At 41.0% G+C, this 23,940-nt stretch overlaps 1 protein-coding gene across 1 annotated transcript in view; it reads left to right on the top strand.

Moving 5' to 3' along the window:
- Positions 1 to 23,940, top strand: part of LOC133644665 (voltage-dependent R-type calcium channel subunit alpha-1E-like) — a 495,634-nt gene that overhangs the window by 194,542 nt on the left and 277,152 nt on the right. Inside the window, exons 9-16 of the mRNA XM_062039342.1 lie at positions 509 to 624; positions 7,113 to 7,166; positions 8,925 to 8,966; positions 14,918 to 15,013; positions 15,121 to 15,330; positions 15,405 to 15,517; positions 22,448 to 22,560; positions 22,641 to 22,772. Coding sequence (XP_061895326.1) covers positions 509 to 624; positions 7,113 to 7,166; positions 8,925 to 8,966; positions 14,918 to 15,013; positions 15,121 to 15,330; positions 15,405 to 15,517; positions 22,448 to 22,560; positions 22,641 to 22,772 — 876 coding nt within the window. The remainder of the gene's footprint in view (positions 1 to 508; positions 625 to 7,112; positions 7,167 to 8,924; positions 8,967 to 14,917; positions 15,014 to 15,120; positions 15,331 to 15,404; positions 15,518 to 22,447; positions 22,561 to 22,640; positions 22,773 to 23,940) is intronic.

The raw sequence follows: 23,940 nt of genomic DNA, 5'->3' as shown, positions 1-23,940 counted from the left end.
CCAGATCCCCTTTTTCATTGTGGTCAAATCACATGCCTGATGAGAAGGTGTGTCCAAACTTTTGGCCTGTACTGTATACAGAGTTAACATCTCAGAATTTTAAGGTATTAAAATTGTATATCATGCAAAATCGCAGATTCCAACCATTGAAATACTTTGTATAGTTCAAGACTTAGCTAATTTGAAAACATCACTGCACATCATAATGGTAGCTACAGTTTCCATCTTAAAGATCTAATAAAATTATTTGGGAATGTCCGGGCCTTAATTTACCCAGGCCTGCAGTAGATGTATAAAGTGACCAATTAAAAGGGAGGGGAGTTGCAGAGGCTGTTTATTTTTGCAAATGAGTAGAGGGGCGTCAACCACGCTGAGTGTGGTTTTTACACTTGATGATTTTGGGACTGTTTTAATGCCATATTTTTGTCTTTTCTAAATTATTTCCAGAAAATGTGCTTTTTCTTTGACAAAAAAAAAAAAACATTCATTATGTGCTTTGCCCCTGCAGGGAGTTTGCCAAAGAGAGGGAGAGGGTGGAAAACCGCAGGGCCTTCATGAAATTGAGACGGCAGCAGCAGATTGAGAGAGAACTCAATGGTTACCGGGCATGGATCGACAGAGCAGGTCATAAATTCTTCTTTTGACTAAAAAACTGGATTAAAAATCAACAAATCACATAATTCATAAAAGATAAATACAAATTAAGGGCTTCCCTCATAAAGTTGAGTTAATAAACATCTCAGAATGCTTTGTCTAACATTCATTATAATGTGATTTTTACTTATAGGCTCCTGTAAAACAGTAAGCTTATACCTCCCAACATTACAGGCATATACTTAGCTCCTTCAAAAATATATCAAAATGTTTAAGATTCAGTACAATGTATTTTACGCTCTTTTTCTGCTACACTTTGGGCCTGATCTTCAAAAGATTTGCGTAGGCTCCATCACCACCGCGACCCCGAAAAGGGACAAGCGGTAGAAAATGGATGGATGGATGGGTAGTCACATATAGGGATGCAAATCTCATAATGGTGGTTGTGATAAGTCAGCGCCAGAAGTAAGAACATCAGCTGTTCATCTGCCGGGTTTTTGATTGAAAGGGGGGTGAACGGGGAAGTCCTTCTTTAGCTGAGCGTCTTGATTTATTATATTTCACTGCCATTCAAAATGTCAATGCTTGGATCCAAAATGAATAAACCAAAAAGGAGTAGCGGTACTTGGGGTAGTGTACACAGACTCTATTTGGCTTGTTAGCTTTCCGTCGCGGGCGAGCGATGGTGGTTGCCTGTTCGACACTTTCCCGAAGATGTGGGAACGGATTATTCATAATGTATTTGTTTTTCCTGATATTTTCGGGATCTACCAGTAAAGTCGACTGGTGGATTGCGATCGACGGGTTGAGTAACTCTGGCCTACTAGATACCGTATTTTTCGTACTTCAAGGCGCACTTAAAATCCTTTAATTTTCTCAAAACTCGACAGTGCGCCTTATAACCCGGTGCGCCTAATGTATGGAATCATTTTGGTTGTGCTTACTGACCTCGAAGCTATTTTATTTGGTACATTGTGAAATGATAAGTGTGACCAGTAGATGGCAGTCACACATAAGAGATGCATGTAGACTGCAATATGATGGCAATGTGAGTCAAGTAAACAGCACCAAAAGGTTATATGGTCCATTGAAAATATAGAACTTTGCACACAATGCTGAAAAATCGATCAATCTATCCCGCACCGCTTGATGGATTGTACTGGGCTTCAACATAGGAGTATTATTATGGTGTGTGTATAAGTTAAGACATATTATCTGGTGTTTTGTTTCGCAATATTATGCAAAAAGCAACTTTTCTCACCTTCTGGTACCTGCTGATCTGTTTTTGGGATCTGCATAAGTCCTGAAAAATTGCGACACCGTAGTCAATAAGCTTCTTCTTTTTCTCTGTCTTCTTGTTATGGGACATTCGTCCTCCACTGTTGCCATTTCTAATATAAAGTAGTGTAAAGTTCTTACTTATATCTGTCAGTAAACTCGCCATGAAAGCGCTAAAACATACCGGTGTAGTGAGTTTACATTATTCACCCAAGGAACTTTAGTTATTAGAGAGTTCCGGTCGGACGGTTTTTCACAGGACACATTTCCGGCCTTGTTGTTGTTTCCGGATGAGGAGATGCTGCTCCGTTTTTGATTTAAGTAAAGTCTGAATGTCATTCAAACAGTTAGCTCCATCTTTTGACACTTCTTCCACCCGCTACAACAAAGATGACGGGGAGAAGACGCTGTCGAAGGTGAGCCACGTAAATAAGACGGCTCACAAAATGGTGCATCTGTCAGAAAGCAGCTTGAAGATAATCTGGAAAACATAATCTATGCAACATTTTGACCAAAGAACCACCATCACATGTTATGTAGACCACAAGGAAGTGGTTTCCATTTAGAAAAATTAATATTAATATGACTCCTTTAAAGGCCTACTGAAATGAATTTTTTTTGTATTCAAACGGGAATAGCAGATCCATTCTATGTGTCATACTTGATCATTTCGCGATATTGCCATATTTTTGCTGAAAGGATTTAGTTAGAGAAAATCGACGATAAAGTTCACAACTTTTGCTCGCTGATAAAAAAAGCCTTGCCTGTACCGGAAGTAGCGTGACGTCACAGGAGCTAGTATTCCTCACAATTCCCCGTTGTTTACAATGGAGCGAGAGATTCGGAGCGACAAAGCGACGATTACCCCATTAATTTGAGCGAGGATGAAAGATTCGTAGATGAGGAACGTTACAGTGAAGGACTAGAGAGGCAGTGATGGACGTATCTTTTTTCGCTCTGACCGTAACTTAGGTACAAGCTGGCTCATTGGATTCCACACTCTCTCCTTTTTCTATTGTAGATCACGGATTTGTATTTTAAACCACCTCGGATACTATATCCTCTTGAAATTTAGTTTCCTAAATGTAAAACACTTTCTTGTGGTCTACATCAGTGGTCCCCAACCTTTTTGTAGCTAAATTTGTCCCACGGACCGGGGGGGGGTGTTTTTTTAAATTTTATTTTATTTTTTTATTTTCGTAAAGAAATACAATCAGGTGTGCTTACAGAATGTATACCTGCAGACTGTATTGATCTATATTGATATATAATGTATATATTGTGTTTTTTATGTTGATTTAATAAAAATAAAAAAATATTTTTTTTTATTTTATTTTATTTTTTTAATTTCTTGTGTGGCCCGGTACCAAGACCAGTGGTCCCCAACCACCGGGCCGCGGCCCGGTACCGGTCCGCGGACCACTGGTCTACATAACATGTAATGGTGGTTCTTTGGTCAAAATGTTGCATAGATTGTTTTACAGATCATCTTCAAGTCGCTTTCTGACAGTCGCTTCAAGATGTGCCGTTTTGTGGGCGGTCTTTTTTACGTGGCTCACCTACGGCAGCGTCTTCTCCCCGTCATCTTTGTTGTAGCGGTGTAGAGTGCAAGGGCAGGAGTGGAAGAAGTCAATCAATCAATCAATCAATGTTTATTTATGTAGCCCTAAATCTCAAGTGTCTCAAAGGGCTGCACAAGCCACAACGACATCCTCGGTACAGAGCCCACATAATGGCAAGGAAAACTCACCCCAGTGGGACGTCGATGTGAATGACTATGAGAAACCTTGGAGAGGACCGCATATGTGGGTAACCCCCCCTCTAGGGGAGACCGAAAGCAATGGATGTCGAGTGGGTCTGACATAATATTGTGAAAGTCCAGTCCATAGCGGATCCAACACATCAGCGAAAGTCCAGTCCATAGTGGATCCAACACAACAGTGAGAATCCTGTCCATAGTGGGGCCAGCAGGAAACCATCCCGAGTGGAGACAGGTCAGCAGCGCAGAGATGTCCCCAACTGATGCACAGACTAGCGGTCCACCCCGGGTCCCGACTCTGGACAGCCAGCACTTCATCCATGGCCACCGGACCTGTGTAACTCCCCCTCCACAAGGGAGAGGGGGGCAGAGGAGAAAAGAAAAGAAAAGAAACGGCAGATCAACTGGTCTAAAAAGGGGGTCTATTTAAAGGTTAGAGTATACAAATGAGTTTTAAGATGGGACTTAAATGCTTCTACTGAGGTAGCATCTCTAACTGTTACCGGGAGGGCATTCCATAGTATTGGAGCCCGAATAGAAAACGCTCTATAGCCCGCAGACTTTTTTTGGGCTCTGGGAATCACTAATAGGCCGGAGTTCTTTGAACGCAGATTTCTTGTCGGGACATATGGTACAATACAATCGGCAAGATAGGCTGGAGCTAGACTGTGTAGTATTTTATACGTAAGTAGTAAAACCTTAAAGTCGCATCTTAAGTGCACAGGAAGCCAGTGCAGGTGAGCCAGTATAGGCGTAATATGATCAAACTTTCTTGTTCTTGTCAAAAGTCTAGCAGCCGCATTTTGTACCATCTGTAGTCTAATGCTAGACATAGAGAGACCCGGAAATAATACGTTACAGTAATCGAGACGAGACGTAACGAACGCATGAATAATGATCTCAGCGTCGCTAGTGGACAAAATGGAACACATTTTAGCGATGTTACGGAGATGAAAGAAGGCCGTTTTAGTAACACTCTTAATGTGTGACTCAAACGAGAGAGTTGGGTCGAAGATAATACCCAGATTCTTGTGTAATTGTTTGGTTGTCAAATGTTAAGGTGGTTGTGACGGACTCAAGCCGTCTCGTGGGTTCCCTGGACCATCAAATAGAGACATCTCAAGCAGAGTTGACGTTTGTTTTATTTTTTCAAACAAAACCTTCAGTCCAGGTCGCTTTTCAGCTTCTCTCCTTCGCTCGTCGTCGTCTGTCTCTCGCTCTCCTCCTCTCTCGTGCTGCGTCAGCTTCCCTCTGGTTTCGTCTCCTTCCGTCTCTCCTTCCGGTCCTCCTCCCTCTCTCTGCTGCTCCCCTTTTCTTTAGCGAGAGGAGATTGGATGATCGTGCCCAGGTGCGCAGATCGCGCACCTGGGCACGATTGCGGCGTCGCTCCCGGCGTGCCTCGCCTCGCCGCGTGCCTCGCCTCGCCGCTTGCTCACCGGCCACGCCTCCTCGCCGCCATCTTGGGCCGGGCCCCCGGCGTGCGCTGCTTCGTTGCTCGCCCGCCGGCCCCGCCTCTCCACAGTGGTATTATTAAATAAATGTCGGTGTCTAGCAGGACCGATAATCAGGATTTCCGTTTTCTTGGCGTTGAGTTGCAAAAAAAGTGTCAAAAGATGGAACTAACTGTTTTAATGACATTCAGACTTTACTTAAATCAACAACGGAGCAGCATCTCCTCATCCGTGGCTCGCTAGTGTAACAACGGCGGAAATGTGTCCTGTGAAAAAACATCCGACCGAAACTCTCTAATAACTAAAGTTTCGTGGGTGAAATATGTAAACCCACTATACCAGAAGTTTTTGGCGCTTTCATAGCGAATCTACTGACAGATATAAGTTACAACTGTGTGCTACTTTATATTAGAAATGCCCCATAACAAGAAGATAGTGAAAAATAAGCTTATCGACTACGTTGTTGGCGCGGACTACAATGGCGCACGTGCGCAAATTTTCAGGACTTATGCAGATCCCAAAAACTGATCAGCAGGCACCAGAAGGTAAGAAAAGTTGGTTTTGCTTAATTTTGCAAAACAAAACGTCAGATAGTGTATCCGCTAATGCAGTGGTTCTCAACCTTTTTTCAGTGATGTACCCCCTGGGAACATTTTTTTAATTCAAGTACCCCCTAATCAGAGAAAAGCATTTTTGGTTGAAAAAAAAAAAAAGAAGTAAAATACAACACTATGTCATCAGTTTCTGATTTATTAAATTGTATAACAATGCAAAATATTGCTCATTTGTTGTGGTCTTTCTTGAACTATTTGGAAAAAGGATATAAAAATAACTAAAAAAATAAACAAGTGATTCAATTATAAATAAATATTTCCACACATAGAAGTAATCATCAACTTAAATTGCCCTCTTTGGGGATTGTAATAGAGATCCATCTGGATTCATGAACTTAATTCTAAACATTTCTTCACAGAAAAAGAAATCTTTAACATCAATATTTATGGAACATGTCCACAAAATTCTAGCTGTCAACACTGAATATTGCATTGTTGCATTTCTTTTCACAGTTCTTTTTGACAGACATTTAAAAAAAATCTCACGTACCCCTTGGCATACCTTCAAGTACCCCCAGGGGTACGCGTACCCCCATTTGAGAACCACTGCGCTAATGGGTGCCATTTTGCGGTCCTTATACAAACACTATAATAATACTCGTACTTCTGACCACGGTGGCCTTAATGCGCCGACAATCCATCAAGCGGTGCGGCTTCAAAGTCGTACTAAAACATTTTGAAAGATTTTTGAGCGCCGTGTGTAATATTCTATATTATCAATGGAACATTTAAAGTTTTGGTGGTGTTTACTGGCGTCATATTGCAGTCTATACGTATCTCTTATGTGTGACATCCATCTATTGGTCACACTTATAATTTCACCATGTACCAAATAAAATTGCTTCAAGGTCGGTAAGCACAACCAGAATTATTCCGTACATTAGGCGCACCGGGTTATAAGGCGCACCGTAGATATAGTCAGAAAAATACGGTAATTCCATGTTCCACATTTTAGCAGAACACCACGGGTTGAAGAATGATGCCATGGATGCGCACTGTCTCCATGGTGACAGCCATGCAAAGGCAAAAACCTCCCTTTTGCACATGTTAAGATTGTGCATGCTGTCTTATTAGATCACTAACAACGCACTAGTATGTGTAATTGTATATTTTGCACATGCTGTTTAGCATTTTCAAAAACATCTCCAACAAGGATTTTTAAATAGGCCCTATTTTCATTACCACAGATGTCATGTATTTTTCCGCCATGATTTTTGCTTGTGTTTCTGTTTAATCCCTCAAACCTGCGTGGGAAAACTGTACTGTCACTATATGCCTTTTTAAATAATGGACTTTTTTTTTTAAAAATGCTTGCCTTTTTAAATATTGTGTCAATACAATTAATAGTTATATTTTGATTTGGAAAACAAACATATTAGCTACTTATGCACATGGTTTGAACTTGTTGCCTTCCAGAAGAGGTAATGCTTGCCGAGGAGAATACAAATCCTGGACCCTCTGCCCTTGATGGTAAGTCAATTTTGTGCCTTTTTACTAGTTTATGATGGCATTTTCATGTTTTTGCTTCCTATGCTTTGAAATGATTTATGGTTGGCGGCATGTGACATTATTTGTTACTTTGTTGTGTGTTTTTTACTACTACTACTAACCCCAAAACCAGTGAAGTTGGCACATTGTGTAAATCGTAAAATAAAAAACGAATACAATGATTTGCAAATCCTTTTCAACCTATATTCAATTGGATGGACTGCAAAGACAAGATATTTAACGTTTAAACTGTAAAACGTTGTTATTTTTTGCAAATATTAGCTCATTTGGGATTTGATGCCTGCAAAAAAGCTGGCACAAGTGGCAAAAAAGACTGAGAAAGTTGAGGAATGTTTATTTGTACACAGAATACAATGATTTGCAAATCATTTTCAACCTATATTCATTTGAGTAGACTGCAAAGACAAGATACTTAACGTTCGAACTGGAAAACGTTGTTTTTTGCAAATATTAGCTAACACAAAGGGCAAAAAACACTGAAAAGTTGAGGAGTGCTCATCAAACACTTATTTGGAACATCCCACAGGTGAACAGGCTAATTGGGAACAGGTGGGTGCCATGATTGGGTATAAAAGCAGCTTCCATGAAATGCTCAGTCATTCACAAGCAAGGATGGGGCGAGGGTCACCACCTTGTGAACAAATGCGTGTGCAATTTGTCGAACAGTTTAAGAACAACATTTGTCAACGAGCTGTTGCAAGGATTTTAGGAATTTCACCATCTACGGTCCGTAATATCATCAAAAGGTTCAGAAAATCTGGAGAAATCACTGCACGTAACATTGAATGCCAGTGACCTTGGATCCCTCAGGCGGTACTGCATCAAAAACCGACATAAGTGTGTAAAGGATATAACCACATGGGCTCAGGAACACTTCAGAAAACCACTGTCAGTAACTACAGTTGGTCGCTACATCTGTAAGTGCAAGTTAAAACCCTGAAAGGTACATACAGGTTTTGGAGCAACATATGTTGCTATCCAAGCAACGTTATCATGGACGCCCCTGCTTATTTCAGCAAGACAATGCCAAGGCCCGTGTTACAAGAGCGTGGCTTCATAGTAGAAGAGTGCGGGTACTAGACTGGCCTGCCTGTAGTCCAGATGTGTCTCCCATTGAAAATGTGTGCCGCATTATGAAGCCTAAAATACCACAACGGAGACCCCGAACTGTTGAACAACTTAAGCTGTACATCAAGCAAGAATGGGAAAGAATTCCACCTGAAAAGCTTCAAAAATTGGTCTCCTAAGTTCCCAAACGTTTACTGAGTGTTGTTAAAAGGAAAGGCCATGTAACACAGTGGTAAAAATGCCCTTGTGACAATTTTTTTGCAATGTGTTGCTGCCATTAAATTCTAAGTTAATAATTATTTGCCAAAAAAAAATAAGTTTCAGTTTGAGCATTAAATATCTTGTCTTTGCAGTCTATTCAATTGAATATAAGTTGAAAAGGATTTGCAAATCATTGTATTCTGTTTTTATTTACCATTTACACAAGGTGCCATTTTCACTAGTTTTGGGTTTTGTATTTAATTTACAATATGAGTGCACTTAAGTGTTTAAAAGTTTTTAATTGTTGGTATGGTCCCCCCCTAATGGTTCTTGGTGGTGTAAATCCACCCGGGGAGCCAAATGCTGTCTCTGCCCCTTTTCCCTTATGATTTTGACCTTTCCCCCATATTGAAGCAGCAGGATTTTTATTAAATGTTGATTGATTGGCAGCTCTCAGGAGGCTCCCTGAGTGGAGTGCTGGCGGTGCCTATGGTGAGAACCCTTCTCTCATCTCTGCTCGCTGCCTCTTCAGCTTCACCACGCCGTTTAACACACACATACCACTTGATGGCCCGGCTTGCTGCAAATTGGATGTGAAGTCAAATTATAGTGGGCTCAGCTGCTGTGATAGAAATAAATGTTTTAATTAAAAAAAGATAGGTGGTGCCCTGTCGTTGCCTTGGCAACCACCCGTCTGAAAAATATCCGATACAAGTGATTGTACATGCCGTGTGTGTGTTTTTAGCAAACAGTGTGTGTTTGATTAGTGGCTTATATTTAAAAACGTCAAACAAATATTGAGCGTAAGTACATTCAGCAATGGTGTGTGTGTATTGGGAGGGGGGGGGGGGGGGGTGGAGTCATATCAGGACACGATGACACTACTAAAAGGTCAAATCGCACTCATCACGCTCACTTAAGCATGTGTGCGTCGAGCCTCTCTTTGAAAGTGAATGCATCTCCGAACAACGCATGGCTCGCCAAAGCCTCAAGCATGATTTACGATGACAGAGATCATTGAGTAGCATTAATTGAACATTAAATAGTTTTTGTCTCATTCAACTGCTTGGCCTTTCCTCTCAACTAAGACTTGACTGGCTTTAGCTGATGTGTATGAGCTTTGTTGCATTGTGTCTGATTTGCATCTTCTGATAATGCACGTTCATAATGCCTTGTTCTGCATGGAAGTGGTCGAGGAAGAGGGTCGGTCACGTCTCACACTTGTCATGTCTTTGCTGAGCATCGATTTTCTTGGAATTTCATTATAAGTGCAGATGTTCACTGGATTTTTATAGGAAATGCAGAAATATGTAATCCTTAACAGTATTTCCCATAAACTGCCAAGATACCTGTGGCGGTGGGGGCGTGGCTATGGGCGTGGTCACCATGACATCATCGAGTAATTTGCATAATTTACTACAATGATATGAGTTTCTCTAAAAAGGCTCAAAAAATGTAAACTTACTAATTAATAATAACAGTTTTGTTTTAAATGTCCATCCATCCATTTTACAATATAATTACAACACTTTATGTACCTATTTATATACAGATTTGAACAATAAGTTATTCACTGAAATATATTTATTAATTGTGGTTCTTACAAAAAATATATCTTATAAAATATAAAAGCTAAAATGTCTCTAAAAGCTCTGCCCCTTTAATTAGTGCATACTAAATAATTTAACTTTAGCCTACTACTACAACCATATTATTTACCAGCAACATAAAGTGAAACAGAAGCAGAGGTGTCCTGCCACAGTCAGTAACAAATAAACACAAAACAGTAGTGGTCAAATACAAATAAGGCAACAAGAGAAGTATCCTACACTTCTCTTTTGTAAAGTATATCTGAACAGCCTATATGGGCATCTACATCAACTATATGATTTGCCTGAGAAGCTGGACAGGACAGGGCAAAAAAAACACCAAAAAAAAGTATTTTTTTTGTATTATTATTTTTTATTTGTGGCGGACGTAATTCTTTCGTGGCGGGCCGCCACAAATAAATGAATGTGTGAGAAACACTGCTTAAACTAAATGTGAATAACAAAGTACAGACCTTTGTCTGAATTTAGCAAAAGAAAAAAAAATAGTGTCGTTGCTTTTGTTTGTATACAAAACCCAAAACCAGTGAAGTTGGCATGTTTTGTAAATGGTAAATAAAAAAAAGAATACAATGATTTGCAAATCCTTTCAACCTATATCCAACTGAATAGACTGCAAAGACAAGATACTTAACGTTTGAACTGAGAAACGTTGTTATTTTTTGCAAATTTGGAATTTGACGCCTGCAACCTGTTTCAAAAAAGCTGGCACAAGTTGCAACAAAGACTGAGGAAGTTGAGGAATGCTCATTAAACACTTATTTGGAAAATCCCACAGGTGAACAGGCTAATTGGGAACAGGTGGGTGCCATGATTGGGTATAAAAGCAGACTCCATGAAATGCTCAGTCATTCACAAACAAGGATGGGGCGAGGGTCACCACTTTGTGAACAAATGCGTGAGCAAATTGTCGAACAATTTAAGAACAACATTTTTCAACGAGCTATTGCAAGGAATTTATGGATTTCACCATCTACGGTGCTTCAAAGAATCTTCAGATTCTCTGAAAACCAACATTGAATGCCCATGACCTTCGATCCCTCAGGCGGTACTGCATCAAAAACCAACATCAGTGTGTAAAGCAGTGGTTCTTAACCTTGTTGGAGGTACCGAACCCCACCAGTTTCATATGCGCATTCACCGAACCCTTCTTAAGTGAAAAATACTTTTTTTTTTTTTTTTCAAATTCAAGACAAAGTTACATGTTTTTTTTACTGGTGCACAACATGAACCGTGCATGAACATCACCTTGTTCAAAGAACAAAACCAAACTCACAACAAATTACACACCTGCAAATCAGATGGAAAAGTAGAGGGAACATTGTTTGGTGGTATCCGTAATACGCCGATAGGGAGAAGTTGTTATTTACACGATGAGTCGGGTGTGTCTTGACCTCCGCGGTGGAGGCTCCGCCGAACCCCTGAGGCCAACTCACCGAACCCCTAGGGTTCGATCGAACCCAGGTTAAGAACCACTGGTGTAAAGGGACAATGCCAAGCCCCATTCTGCACGTGTTACAACAGCGTGGCTTCGTAGTAACAGAGTGCAGGTACTAGACTGGCCTGCCTGTAGTCCAGACCTATCTCCCATTGAAAATGTGTGGCGCAATATGAAGCGTCAAATACCACAACGGAGACCCCGGATTGTTGAACAACTTAAGCTGTACATCAAGCAAGAATGGGAAAGAATTCCACCTGAAAAGCTTCAAAAATGTGTCTCCTCAGTTCCCAAACGTTTACTGAGTGTTGTTAAAAGGAAAGGCCATGTAACACAGTGGTAAAAATGCCCCTGTGCCAACTTTTTAGCAATGTGCAAAGTTAATTGTTATTTGCAAAAAAAATTTACCGTAATTTCCGGACTATAAGCCGCTACTTTTTCCCCTCGTTCTGGTCCCTGCGGCTTATACAAGGGTGCGGCTTATTTACGGCCTGTTCTTCTCCGACACCGACGAAGAGGATTTCGGTGGTTTTAGTACGCAGGAGGAAGACGATGACACAATGATTAAAGACTGACTTTTCATATACCGGTAGGCTGGTTATTTTGATAACGTATAGGCGAGCACTTTGTATTACTTTGCACCGTTGTATTATTTGTACTCTGCACGAATGCTGTTCGCCATGTCAAAGATGTGAAAGTTTGATTGAATGATTGAAAGATTTATTGTTAATAAATGGGACGCTTTGCGTTCCCAAACAGTCATCTCTGTCCCGACAATCCCCTCCGTGGTAGCAGGAACCCCTATATACTACGGTAATTACACATCAAAACCCTGCGGCTTATAGTCGGGTGCGGCTTATATATGGAGCAATCTGTATTTTCCCCTAAATTTAGCTGGTGAGGCTTATAGTCAGGTGCGGCTTATAGTCCGGAAATTACGGTAGTTTCTCGGTTTTAACAATAAATATCTTGTATTTGCAGTCTATTCAATTGAATATAAGTTAAAAAGGATTTGCAAATCATTGTATTCTGTTTTTATTTACCATTTACACAACGTGCCAACTTCACTGGTTTTGGGGATTGTACATGTGAATAACAGAGTACAGACCTTTGTCTGAATTTAGCAAAAAATAAATAATGCTGTCGCTTTTGTTTATATAGTAGCCACTGCGGTATGCAGCAGTTTCTGCAATTAGTAGTAATGGAATCAGAAAAGTAATGGACTTTATTGTTAAGCTTACACCGACTCCAATCTCGAACAACCAAGGTATCTGTCTTGCTAACAACCAACCATCAACAAATAATAATGAAAATAATATCTATTGCCCTTTCACTTTTTTACCTGGTGGAGGTTTAAAAAAAATGAACCAAAGAAATAATTTGGCAAAATTTGGACACAATACATCTCTTTAAAGAATTAAATAAAATCACCATATTTTATATTAACTAGTTTTTTGTTTTTTTATTATTGATGTATATTGTGTGTGTTATTTTTGTACTCTTTGTTTTTTAAATTCTTCCTCATAATAAAAAAAAAATCATAATTAAATGCAAATACATTGTATTTTCATAAAATTATTAACATTTTGACTAATTAGTATCCGCAAAAGCCATTTTTTAAATTAATTTATATTATGCTTTATTCAAAATTGTTACAATAGCCTGTTTTGCATTGACTCATAAGTTAGCTATTTTTAACGAAAAAAAATGGTGGGGCAAAAAGCATTTCATTTGTTTGCGACCACTTGTTGCGACATCATTGAGCAATTTGCTAACTTCCCCATCCACAGGTTAATGAAATTGTCCAAGCCCTACGGTCGAAGTCAAGGCCTGTGGGCCAGATCCGGATGATATTTGATTAGTTGTAGAACCGGCCCACAGGCCACAGCCGCCTGCTGCTGCTTTGCACGCACCAATACTCCATCAGTGGGGTCCAGGGATCCCATCAATTAATACAATTGGGGTCCCACAGTAAATTTTTGGGGTCACACTTTTTTGTAACCGTTTTGAAAATAAATGATAAATGTATGCATTATGCAGTTATATCTCACATTCCATATTGTGTTTTGGAAAAAGGTTGCCATAAACGTTACTTCATTCATAAAAAAAAAATAATACAAAAGAAAACACATTTTTATGCATATGTAAATTGATTCAGTTATAAACATTCATTCACTTTCTTCTTTCCTTCATGGATCTAAACTTTACCATTGCCGGTATTTAAAAAAATTTTTTTAGTGTAATATTTTCAGAATGTGTTTGTTCTATTTTTGGCTAAAGTAAGACAAAGAAAACAATCTGAAGTTGTCTTTATTTTTCAGTTTTAATGCCATGATTTTAATTAGGGATGTCCGATAATATCGGACTGCCGATATTATCGGCCGATAAATGCTTTAAAATGTAAAATCGGAAATTATCGGTATCGGTTTCAAAATTATCGGTATCGGTTTCAAAAAGTAAAATTCATGACTTTTTAAAACGCCGCTGTGTACACGGACGTAGGGAGAGGTACAGAGCGCCAATAAACCTTAAAGGCACTTCCTTTGCGTGCCGGCCCAATCACATAATATCTACGGCTTTTCACACACACAAGTGAATGCAAGCATACTTGGTCAACAGCCATACAGGTCACACTGATGGTGGACGTATAAACAACTTTAACACTGTTAAAAATATGCGCCACACTGTGAACCCACACCAAACAGGAATAACAAACACATTTCGGGGGAACATCCGCACCGTAACATAACATAAACACAACAGAACAAATACCCAGAACCCCTTGCAGCACTAACTCTTCCGGGACGCTACAATTTACAACCCCCCCCCCCACCCCCAACCCCAACCACCTCAACCTCCTCATGCTCTCTCAGGTAGAGCATGTCCCAAATTCCAAGCTGCTGTTTTGAGGAATGTTAAAAAAAAAAAAAAAAGCCATGTTGGCATTTTTTTCCATAACTTGAGTTGATTTATTTTGGAGAACCTTGTCACATTGTTTAATGCATCCAGCGGGGCATCACAACAAAATTAGGCATAATAATGTGTTAACTCCACGACTGTATATATCGGTATCGGTTGATATCGGAATCTGTAATTAAGAGTTGGACAATATCAGAATATCGGACATCTCTAATTTTAATAGTCCGGCCCGCGTGTGCACAGATTTTCCTCCATGCGGCCCCTGAGCTAAAATGAGTTTGACACCCCTGGTCCACGCCCACAAGGTTGTTTAGATTTGGGTGATACTATTTTTATCTATTGTAATCAGTTATTTTCACAAATTAAATTAACTAATGGAAAAACTGCTCTATATTAATATGGAAATAGTTTTAGAAATGCATTGAAGCCCCCCAAAAACAGTGATTAAACAGGTTTGTTTTGTTGAACCTGCTCTGAAGTGCTGAAGAGAGCCACTACTATTAAGAGGAGAGGCATGGATACAGCGCATCACAGGGCGCCAGGGGAGGAACAATATGGCGACATTTCCTCAGTGGGTGAGTAGAAGTCTGTCCGGTCTTGTGAGGCGTCCTTGACACCGCATGCCTCCTCATCTGTAAATAGCAGGACACCGCTGCTCCTTTCTTTTTTTGTCTTCCTCAAGGCCTCCCCATGGCTAGAGGGAGCATCAGAAGTGCCCGGCGAGGTCCTGCGGCGTATTTCCGCCGCAAGGAGCGCCTCCTGCGCATCTCCATACGCCGTGTGGTGAAGACGCACACCTTCTACTGGACAGTGCTGGGCTTGGTGGCTCTTAACACGCTCTGTGTAGCCATTGTTCATCACAACCAGCCCCTCTGGCTGTCTAACTTCCTGTGTGAGTCACTTTCCCTTCTTTGCTCAGTCACTAATTACATCATGTCGTGAATATTAGTGTGTGTGCCGCTCCAGACTATGCAGAGTTCCTGTTCCTCGTGCTGTTCCTGGCGGAGATGTTCCTGAAGATGTACAGCCTGGGCCCGCGCCTGTACTTCCACTCCTCTTTCAACTGCTTCGACTGCAGCGTCAGTGCTCTATCTCCTTCCTTACATCTACAACAGTGCTTCTCAATAGAGATGTCCGACAAATGCTTTAAAATGTAATATTATCGGAATCGGTTTCAAAAAGGCACTGCCTTTGCGTGCCGGCCCAATCACATAATATCTACGGCTTTTCACACACACAAGTGAATGCAAGGCATACTTGGTCAACAGCCATACAGGTCACACTGAGGGTGTCCGTATAAACAACTTTAACACTGTTACAAACATGCGCCACACTGTGAACCCACACCAAACAAGAATGACAAACACATTTCGGGAGAACACATACTTGCCAAGCCCTGCGATGAGGTGGCGACTTGTCCAGGGTGTACCCTGCCTTCCGCCCGATTGTAGCTGAGATAGGCTTCAGCGCCCCCCCGCGACCCCAAAAGGGAATAAGCGGTAGAAAATGGATGGATGGACATACTTGCCAACCCTCCCGTTTTTACCGGGAGACTCCCGGTATTCAGCGCCTTTGTCGGCAGACATTTTCTTCCGACAAACTCCCGGTATTAAGCCGGAGCTGGAGGCCACGCCCCCTCCAGCTCAATGCGGACCCGAGTGGGGACAGCCTGTTCTCACGTCCGCTTTCCCACAATATAAACAGCTTGCCTACCCAATGACGTCATAACTGTAGAATGATCGAGGGCGAGTTCTTGGTTTCTTATGTGGGTTTATTGTGAGGCAGTTTCATTAACGTCCTCCCAGCGCGGTAACAACACACAACAACAGCAGTCACGTTTAGTCTACCGCAAAGCAGTTCGTCTGCCGTAAACAGCAATGTTGTGACACTCTTAAACAGGACAATATTGCCATCTACTGGATAGCCTCCAGAACACTGAAATTCAAGTATTTCTTTTATTTATATGTATAATAAAATATATATATATATATATATATATATATATATATATATATATATATATATATATATATATATATATATATATATATATATATATATATATATAACTAGAATTCACTGAAAGTCAAGTATTTCATACATATATATATGTATATATATGTATATATATTATATATATATATATATGAAATACTTGAGTTGGTGGATTCTAGCTTAAATATATTCTCCTCTTAACCACACCCCCCGCCCCACCCCCGACAACGCCCACCCCCCACCCCCCACCTCCCGATATCGGAGGTCTCAAGGTTGGCAAGTATGGGAGAAAATCCGCACCGTAACACAACATAAACGCAACAGAACAAATACCCAGAACCCAACGTTCCCTCTAAGGTGCGCGCCTGCGCAATTGCGCACTGCTCACGCGTCCTCTGCGCACAGCAAATTAATGCCGCGCAGAAAATCAAAAATCCCATCTGAACTTTAAACAAAATAAACACATTACAATTTATTCTGTATGATTTTGCAATGCAACTCTGTGAGTGACAGGTGACAACAAGAGTGGCCCCAATGAATAAAATAATCTTTGTCAACACAGTTCAATTATCGTCTGTCGAGACACTTTACGGACAGGAATTCCATCAATCACTTTATTGAGCAAAACTGTTTGTAACCACACCAAAAACATGAGTAAAAAAAAAAAGTTATCTATAGACACAGGTAATTTTCTGCCATACAAACCAGGCTTAAACCAACGTTGTCATCTGTCGTTTCAACAGAAGCCGCTCGCTCTATCTCACCTGCACCAACACACGCACTCATGGCACTTAGCCAGTGCTGCATTTATGGCCGCACAAAAAGTCGGACAACCCCAACGCCACACAATGTGTAAATGCCAGGTTGTAACACTCTGACTCCTCAATCAGATGTGTGCTTAATTTACTGCCATTTATTAAGAATGTTAATCTAAGGATATCATTCATGAAATATTGTCACTAGATTTCATAAATGCTAATAAAAAGATGTATTTTACTGACAAAGTTACAGGAACTAAATGTAATCTCTGAAAGGGGTAACATTTATTTTAAAGGCAGGACCCGCAGCCAGACATACAATACTAGCACATAGGTCATGAAAAACATGTTTTTTTGTTATTGTCATTGTAAGAGGGCAAAATCCCTTCCATCCATCCATTTTCTACCGCTTGTCCCGTTCGGGTCGCGGGGGTGCTGGAGCCTATCTCAGCTGCATTCGTGCGGACAAGTAACCACCTCATCACAGGGCCAACACAGACAGACAACATTCACACTCACATTCACACACTAGGGACCATTTAGTGTTGCCAATCAACCTATCCCCAGGTGCATGTCTTTGGAGGTGGGAGGAAGCCGGAGTACCCGGAGGGAACCCACGCAGTCACGGGGAGAACATGCAAACTCCACACAGAAAGATCCCGAGCGCAGGCTCGAACCCAGGACCTTCGTATTGTGAGGCAGACGCACTAACCCCTCCGGCAAAATCACTTATATCAGAAAATAATTTCAATAAAACATTTAAATGGTTATGATGTCAGGTTTGGGACAGGTGTGACACTGGTGTGGCCACAGTGTGCACGTCTGATGTCGCTCACATGGGCTCCACTGAATGCTCAGGGAGTTTGTGCGTTTGCTCACACACATGAAAAATTAGAGGGAACATTGCCAGAACCCCTTGCAGCACTAACTCTTCCGGGACGCTGCAATATACACCCCCCGCTACCCCTACCCCCCCTAAACCTCCCCACACACACCTCAACCCCGCCCACCTCAACCTCCTCATGCTCTCTCAGGGAGAGCATGTCCCTAATTCCAAGCTGCTGTTTTGAGGCATGTTTTAAAAAATAATGCACTTTGTGACTTCAATAATAAAAATATGGCAGTGCCATGTTGGCATTTTTTTCCATAACTTGAGTTGATTTATTTTGGATAAACTTGTTACATTGTTTAATGCATCCAGCGGGGCATCAAAACAAAATTAGGCATAATAATGTGTTAATTCCACGACTGTATATATCGGTATCGGTTGATATCGGAATCGGTAATTAAGAGTTGGACAATATCAGAATATCGGCCCGCGTGTGCACAGATTTTCCTCCATGCGGCCCCTGAGCTAAAATGAGTTTGACACCCCTGGTCCACGCCCACAAGGTTGTTTAGATTTGGACATCGGACATCTCTAGTTCTCAAACTTTTTCCACCACCATAATGACCAACATTGAAATACAGTAGCGTATTAGGCCTAAGTTTTCATTAAAATCAAGGCAGAGTGTGATGATCCGTTGATCATGTTTTGTTTTAGTTTAAGACTCTCTTAGTTCTGTTTTGTGTTTCTTGGTTGCCATGGGTGCTGATTATTTTCACCTCCCTCTGATTAGTGTTCGGGACGCTCACCTGCTCCCGGGCATTAATCAGAGAGCAGTGATATGGGGTGTGGTTCATGACTGGTGAGGCACTGACTTCCTCACAGTCAGATTTACAAACATATGAACCCTAAAGAGTATCTTATTCACCATTTGATTGGCAGCAGTTAACGGGTTATGTTTAAAAGCTCATACCAGCATTCTTCCCTGCTTGGCACTCATCATCAAGGGTTGGAATTGGGGGTTAAATCACCAAAAATTATTTCCGGGCGTGGTGCCGCTGCTGCCCACTGCTCCCCTCACATCCCAGGGGGTGAGCAAGGGGATGGGTCAAATGCAGAGGACAAATTTCACCACACCTAGCGTGTGTGTGACAATCATTGGTACTTTAACTTAACTTTAACTTTACACATACAAACTGTAGCACACAAAAAAGCACATTTAATAAAAAAAAGTTATTATTGTCTTACCTTTACTTATAAGTGCGGGAACAGTGGTGTTCGTGTTGGAGGAGTTGTGAATTAATGAAATATGAAATCCGTGCTGCAGTCTGCAGGTGTACCTAATGTTGTGTCCCTGCGGTCGTTCACGGCTCCTCCGGTGTTGCATTGTTGTTTTTGCACTTTTTGGCTTCTTGTTAAGTGACTTTTTTTGGGTGGATTCGGTCTTGCACGTGGAGGGTTTGGGTGTGGGCTTTGGTTGGTGTGGCGCTCACGTCGGGGGGTGCATTCTGCGGCGAGGGTGCATTAACCGGCACCAGGAGGCGGGATTACTGTGAGCCTCAGCCAGTGCTCTTCGCAGCAGTTTTATGATTGCTCAGCACAAGAAATATTTTACACACATACAGTTGTTGACAAAATACACTGTACATTATATACCTCAGCTAACTAAACTATAGAAATGTATAATATAGTTCATATATTGTGCTAAAAATTTTTATTTCCCCTCGGGGATTAATAAAGTATGTCTGATTCTAATTCTGATTCTGATATAGCAATACGGTCTCACTGCACAGCAGGCCAGCAGTTAGCCGAGTCCGCAATCCATGTTGAGGCACAACGCAGTGACGTGCCTCAACGCTTTCCTATACTTTTGTATTTCGCCTGATTTATGGATGATAAATCCTTGTCCGGGCAGCACGGTGGAAAACAGGAGTTAGTGCATGTGTCTCACAATACAAATGGTCCTGGGTCCGATCCCCGGTGCTCGGGGTCTTTCTGTGTGGAGTTTGCATGTTCTCCCTGTGACTGCATGGGTTCCCTCCGGGTACTCCGGCAAAAACATGCACCTGGGGATAGGTTGATTGGCAACACTAATTTGGCCCTAGTGTGTAAATGTTTGTCTGTCTATCTGTGTTGGCCCTGCGATGAGGTGGCGACTTGTCTAGGGCAGGGGTGTCCAAACTTTTTCCACTGAGGGCCGTACACGGAAAAATTAAAGCATGTGGGGGCCATTTTGATATTTTTCATTTTCAAACCATAACAAAATATATGCATTTTTTTATTTATTTTACCTTTAGGGGTCCCGGGGACCATAAAGGGTCTCAGTCATTAAAATGTTAAAAATAAGTCAGATTATTATTTTTTTTAAATTATTTAACACTTACAGTAAATCTCTATATCAAGTTGATATAAAGTAATACAAATTTAAAAAAACATGTTTTATGGCTTTTATGTCAAAAACAACTTAGTTTTTTTATAGTAAAACTGAAATATGCAGTATTTAGTAATTAGAGCCCTAAAAGATCAATAATGCAGGACACCATTGATTTTAATTATTTCATATTTTTGAGTAATCACAGTGAAAAGATAAATAAAAAATCACTAAATATATTTGGGATCCAAAAGGTGCCTCACTCATAAAGTGATACATTTTTATTAGGTTTTTCTTTTACTTTCAACACTTAAGTTACGAGATCAACTTCAGATATATCTGTCGATTTTATGCTGGAACTATCATATTGTTTGTTTTATGCGCTTTTGTCAAAGAAAACGTTGATGTTTTTATATGGCTACTACACAATATATGCAATATTTACCACATAAAACATTCTAAAGTGAAATATTTGAAGTAATTGGAGCCCTGAGAATAATTCATTATAACATGGATTTTTTTGTATTTTTTTGTATTTTTTTTTAGCAATGGCAAAAAAAGAAAAATGAAGACATAAGAAAAAAAAAAAACAGCCTGCATGGCAGCTTTTGTGTCAACATTGCAACTTTTTCTCGTTAGATTTCACCTCATTCCACTTTTTTTAATGTTCTTTTTTATTTTTACAACAGTATTTCCAGAATGTGTGGCGGGCCAGTAAACAATTAGCTGCGGGCCGCAAATGGCCCCCGGGCCGCACTTTGGACACCACTGGTCTAGGGTGTACCCCTCCTTCCGCCCGAATGTAGCTGAGGCTCCAGCACCCCCACGCAACCCTAAAAGGGACAAGTGGTAGAAAATGGATGGATGGAAATCCTTGTCCTACCTGCACACTGCCTCCGGAGTTCCGTCTGCATCTTGGGGAATTGATCCGCATATAACCGTAACACGGAGGTTTTATTTAACAAGTATATTTACTGGCCACTGTAACTGTACACAAAGTTTGAACGGTAACACTATGTTTGGATATTGGAAAATAATACAGTAATCACTTATTTAAGTGTACAATTATACGGGGCCCGTATACCACTTGTGGTACCCGTACACATTTGAAGAAGCACTGATCTAGAACAGTGTTTTTCAACCTTTTTTGAGCCAAGGCACATTTTTTGCGTTGAAAACATCCGGAGGCACACCACCAGCAGAAATCATTAAAAAACTAACTCAGTTGACAGTAAAAAGTCATCGCAACTGTTGGATATGACTTTAAAGCATAACCAAGCATGCATGACTATAGCTCTTGTCTCAAAGTAGGTATACTGTCACCACCTGCCACATCTTATTGGACTTATTTGGAGTTTTTTGCCGTTTAGTTCTTGTCTTGCGCTCCGATTTTTGATGGCTTTTTCTCTTTTTTTGGTATTTTCCTGTAGCAGTTTCATGTCTTCCTTTGAGCGACATTTCCCGCATCTACTTTGTTTTAGCAATCAAGACTATTTCAGTTGTTTTTATCCTTCTTTGTGGGGACATTGTTGATTGTCATGTCATGTTCGGATGTACATTGTGGACGCCGTCTTTGCTCCGCAGTAAGTCTTTGCTGTCGTCCAGCATTCTGTTTTTGTTTACTTTGTAGCCAGTTCAGTTTTAGTTTCGTTCTGCATAGCCTTCCCTAAGCTTCAATGCCTTTTCTTAAGTGCACTCACCTTTTGTTTATTTTTGGTTTAAGCATTAGATACCTATTTACCTTCGCACTGCCTCCCGCTGTTTCAGACATTTACAAAGCAATTAGCTACCAGCTGCCACCTACTGATATGGAAGAGTATTACACGGTTACTCTGCCTAGCTTTAGACAGCACCGACACTCAACAACAACACATCATTTGCGGATTATAATTACTGGTTTGCAAAAAATATTTTAAACCCAAATAGGTGAAATTAGATAATCTCCCACGGCACACCAGACTGTATCTCACGGCACACTGGTGTGCCGCGGCACAGTGGTTGAAAAAGACTGATCTAGAACATACAGTCTATTTAACATATATTTGCTGTCCTCATGCAGGTGATTGTCGGCAGCATCTTTGAAGTGCTGTGGGGTTTCTTCAGGCCAGGCACTTCTTTTGGCATCAGCGTCCTTCGCGCTCTTCGTCTGCTTAGGATCTTCAAGATTACCAAGTTAGAGGATCTTTTAAAATAAGAAGCCATTTACTTATGACTCCTTTTTTTAATATGGGACTGTTTTATCTCCCATGAAGGTATTGGGCATCTCTGAGAAACCTGGTTGTGTCGCTGATGAATTCCATGAAGTCCATCATCTCCCTCATATTCCTCCTCTTCCTCTTCATTGTTGTCTTTGCTCTCTTGGGCATGCAGCTCTTTGGTGGCAGGTAAGATCATCACATCCCATAATTAGTCGTGGTCAAAAGTTTACATACACTTGTAAAGAACATAATGTCATGGCTGTCTTGAGTTTCCAATGATTTCTACAACTCTTATTTAATTGTGATGGCGTGATTGGAACACATACTTGTTGGTGACAAAAAACATTCATGAAGTTTGGTTCTTTTATGAATTTATTTATTTTTACAATTTTTGTTTCATCTGACCACAGAACTTTCCTCCAGAAGGTCTTATCTTTGTCCATGTGATGTCTGATGAAACAAAAATTGATCTGTTTGGCCACAATACCCAGCAATATTTTTGGAGGAGAAAAAGTGAGGCCTTTAATCCCAGGAACACCATGCCTACCGTCAAGCATGGTGGTGTAGTACAAACGTATTATGCTCTGTGCGTGTTTTGCTGCCAATGGGACTGGTGCTTTACAGAGAGTAAATGGGACAATGAAAAAGGAGGATTACCTCCAAATTCTTCAGGACAACCTAAAATCATCAGCCCGGATGTTGGGTCTTGGGAGCAGTTGGGTGTTCCAACAGGACAATGACCCGAGAGCGAGGCACAAAGGAAGTCCGGGGACAGGCAGAAGAGAAGAGACAAGGTCCGAATCCAGGCAATTGAGGGAGGCAGTCCAAAATCCTGATGGAGGTCGAGGTACAGAGCTCGAGCACACGGAACAAGGCGGGTACTGCGAGGGAGACAAGGGACATGAGTCAAAAAGGACAAAAGGACACGGAGAACAAGGGCGAGGATAACAAGAGGGAAGCCAGAGACGTAATGCTTACTACTGAGAGTTAACGACGTTCCGGCGTAGGTTCCAAGGAGTGACTGGTCTTTATGCTGTCCTCCTGATTGCTGCCAGGTGCGCTGATAGCTGACAGCCTGTAGCTGGGGCGAAGCGTGAGCATGAGGTGCTCGGTGCGTCCGGGGGCGTGTCCTGGCATGCTGCCAGACAGAGTGTGGGATCTTGCTGCGGGAGGACTTTGGGTTCGAAGCCGCGCCATGACAGTATTATATATATATATAAAAAAAAACACATGTTCTTAACATTCACATTGTGAATGTTAGGCAAACATTTTAAAAAAAGTGCAGTTCCCCTTTAACTGATAGTGGGATATAGCAGAACTAGGAATATACTTACAAACTTTGTACTTGCTGCTA

This window comes from Entelurus aequoreus, linkage group LG27 (genome assembly GCF_033978785.1).
Source record: "Entelurus aequoreus isolate RoL-2023_Sb linkage group LG27, RoL_Eaeq_v1.1, whole genome shotgun sequence".
Taxonomy (NCBI): Eukaryota; Metazoa; Chordata; class Actinopteri; order Syngnathiformes; family Syngnathidae; genus Entelurus; species Entelurus aequoreus.
This window is presented reverse-complemented; position numbering and strand designations above follow the sequence as displayed.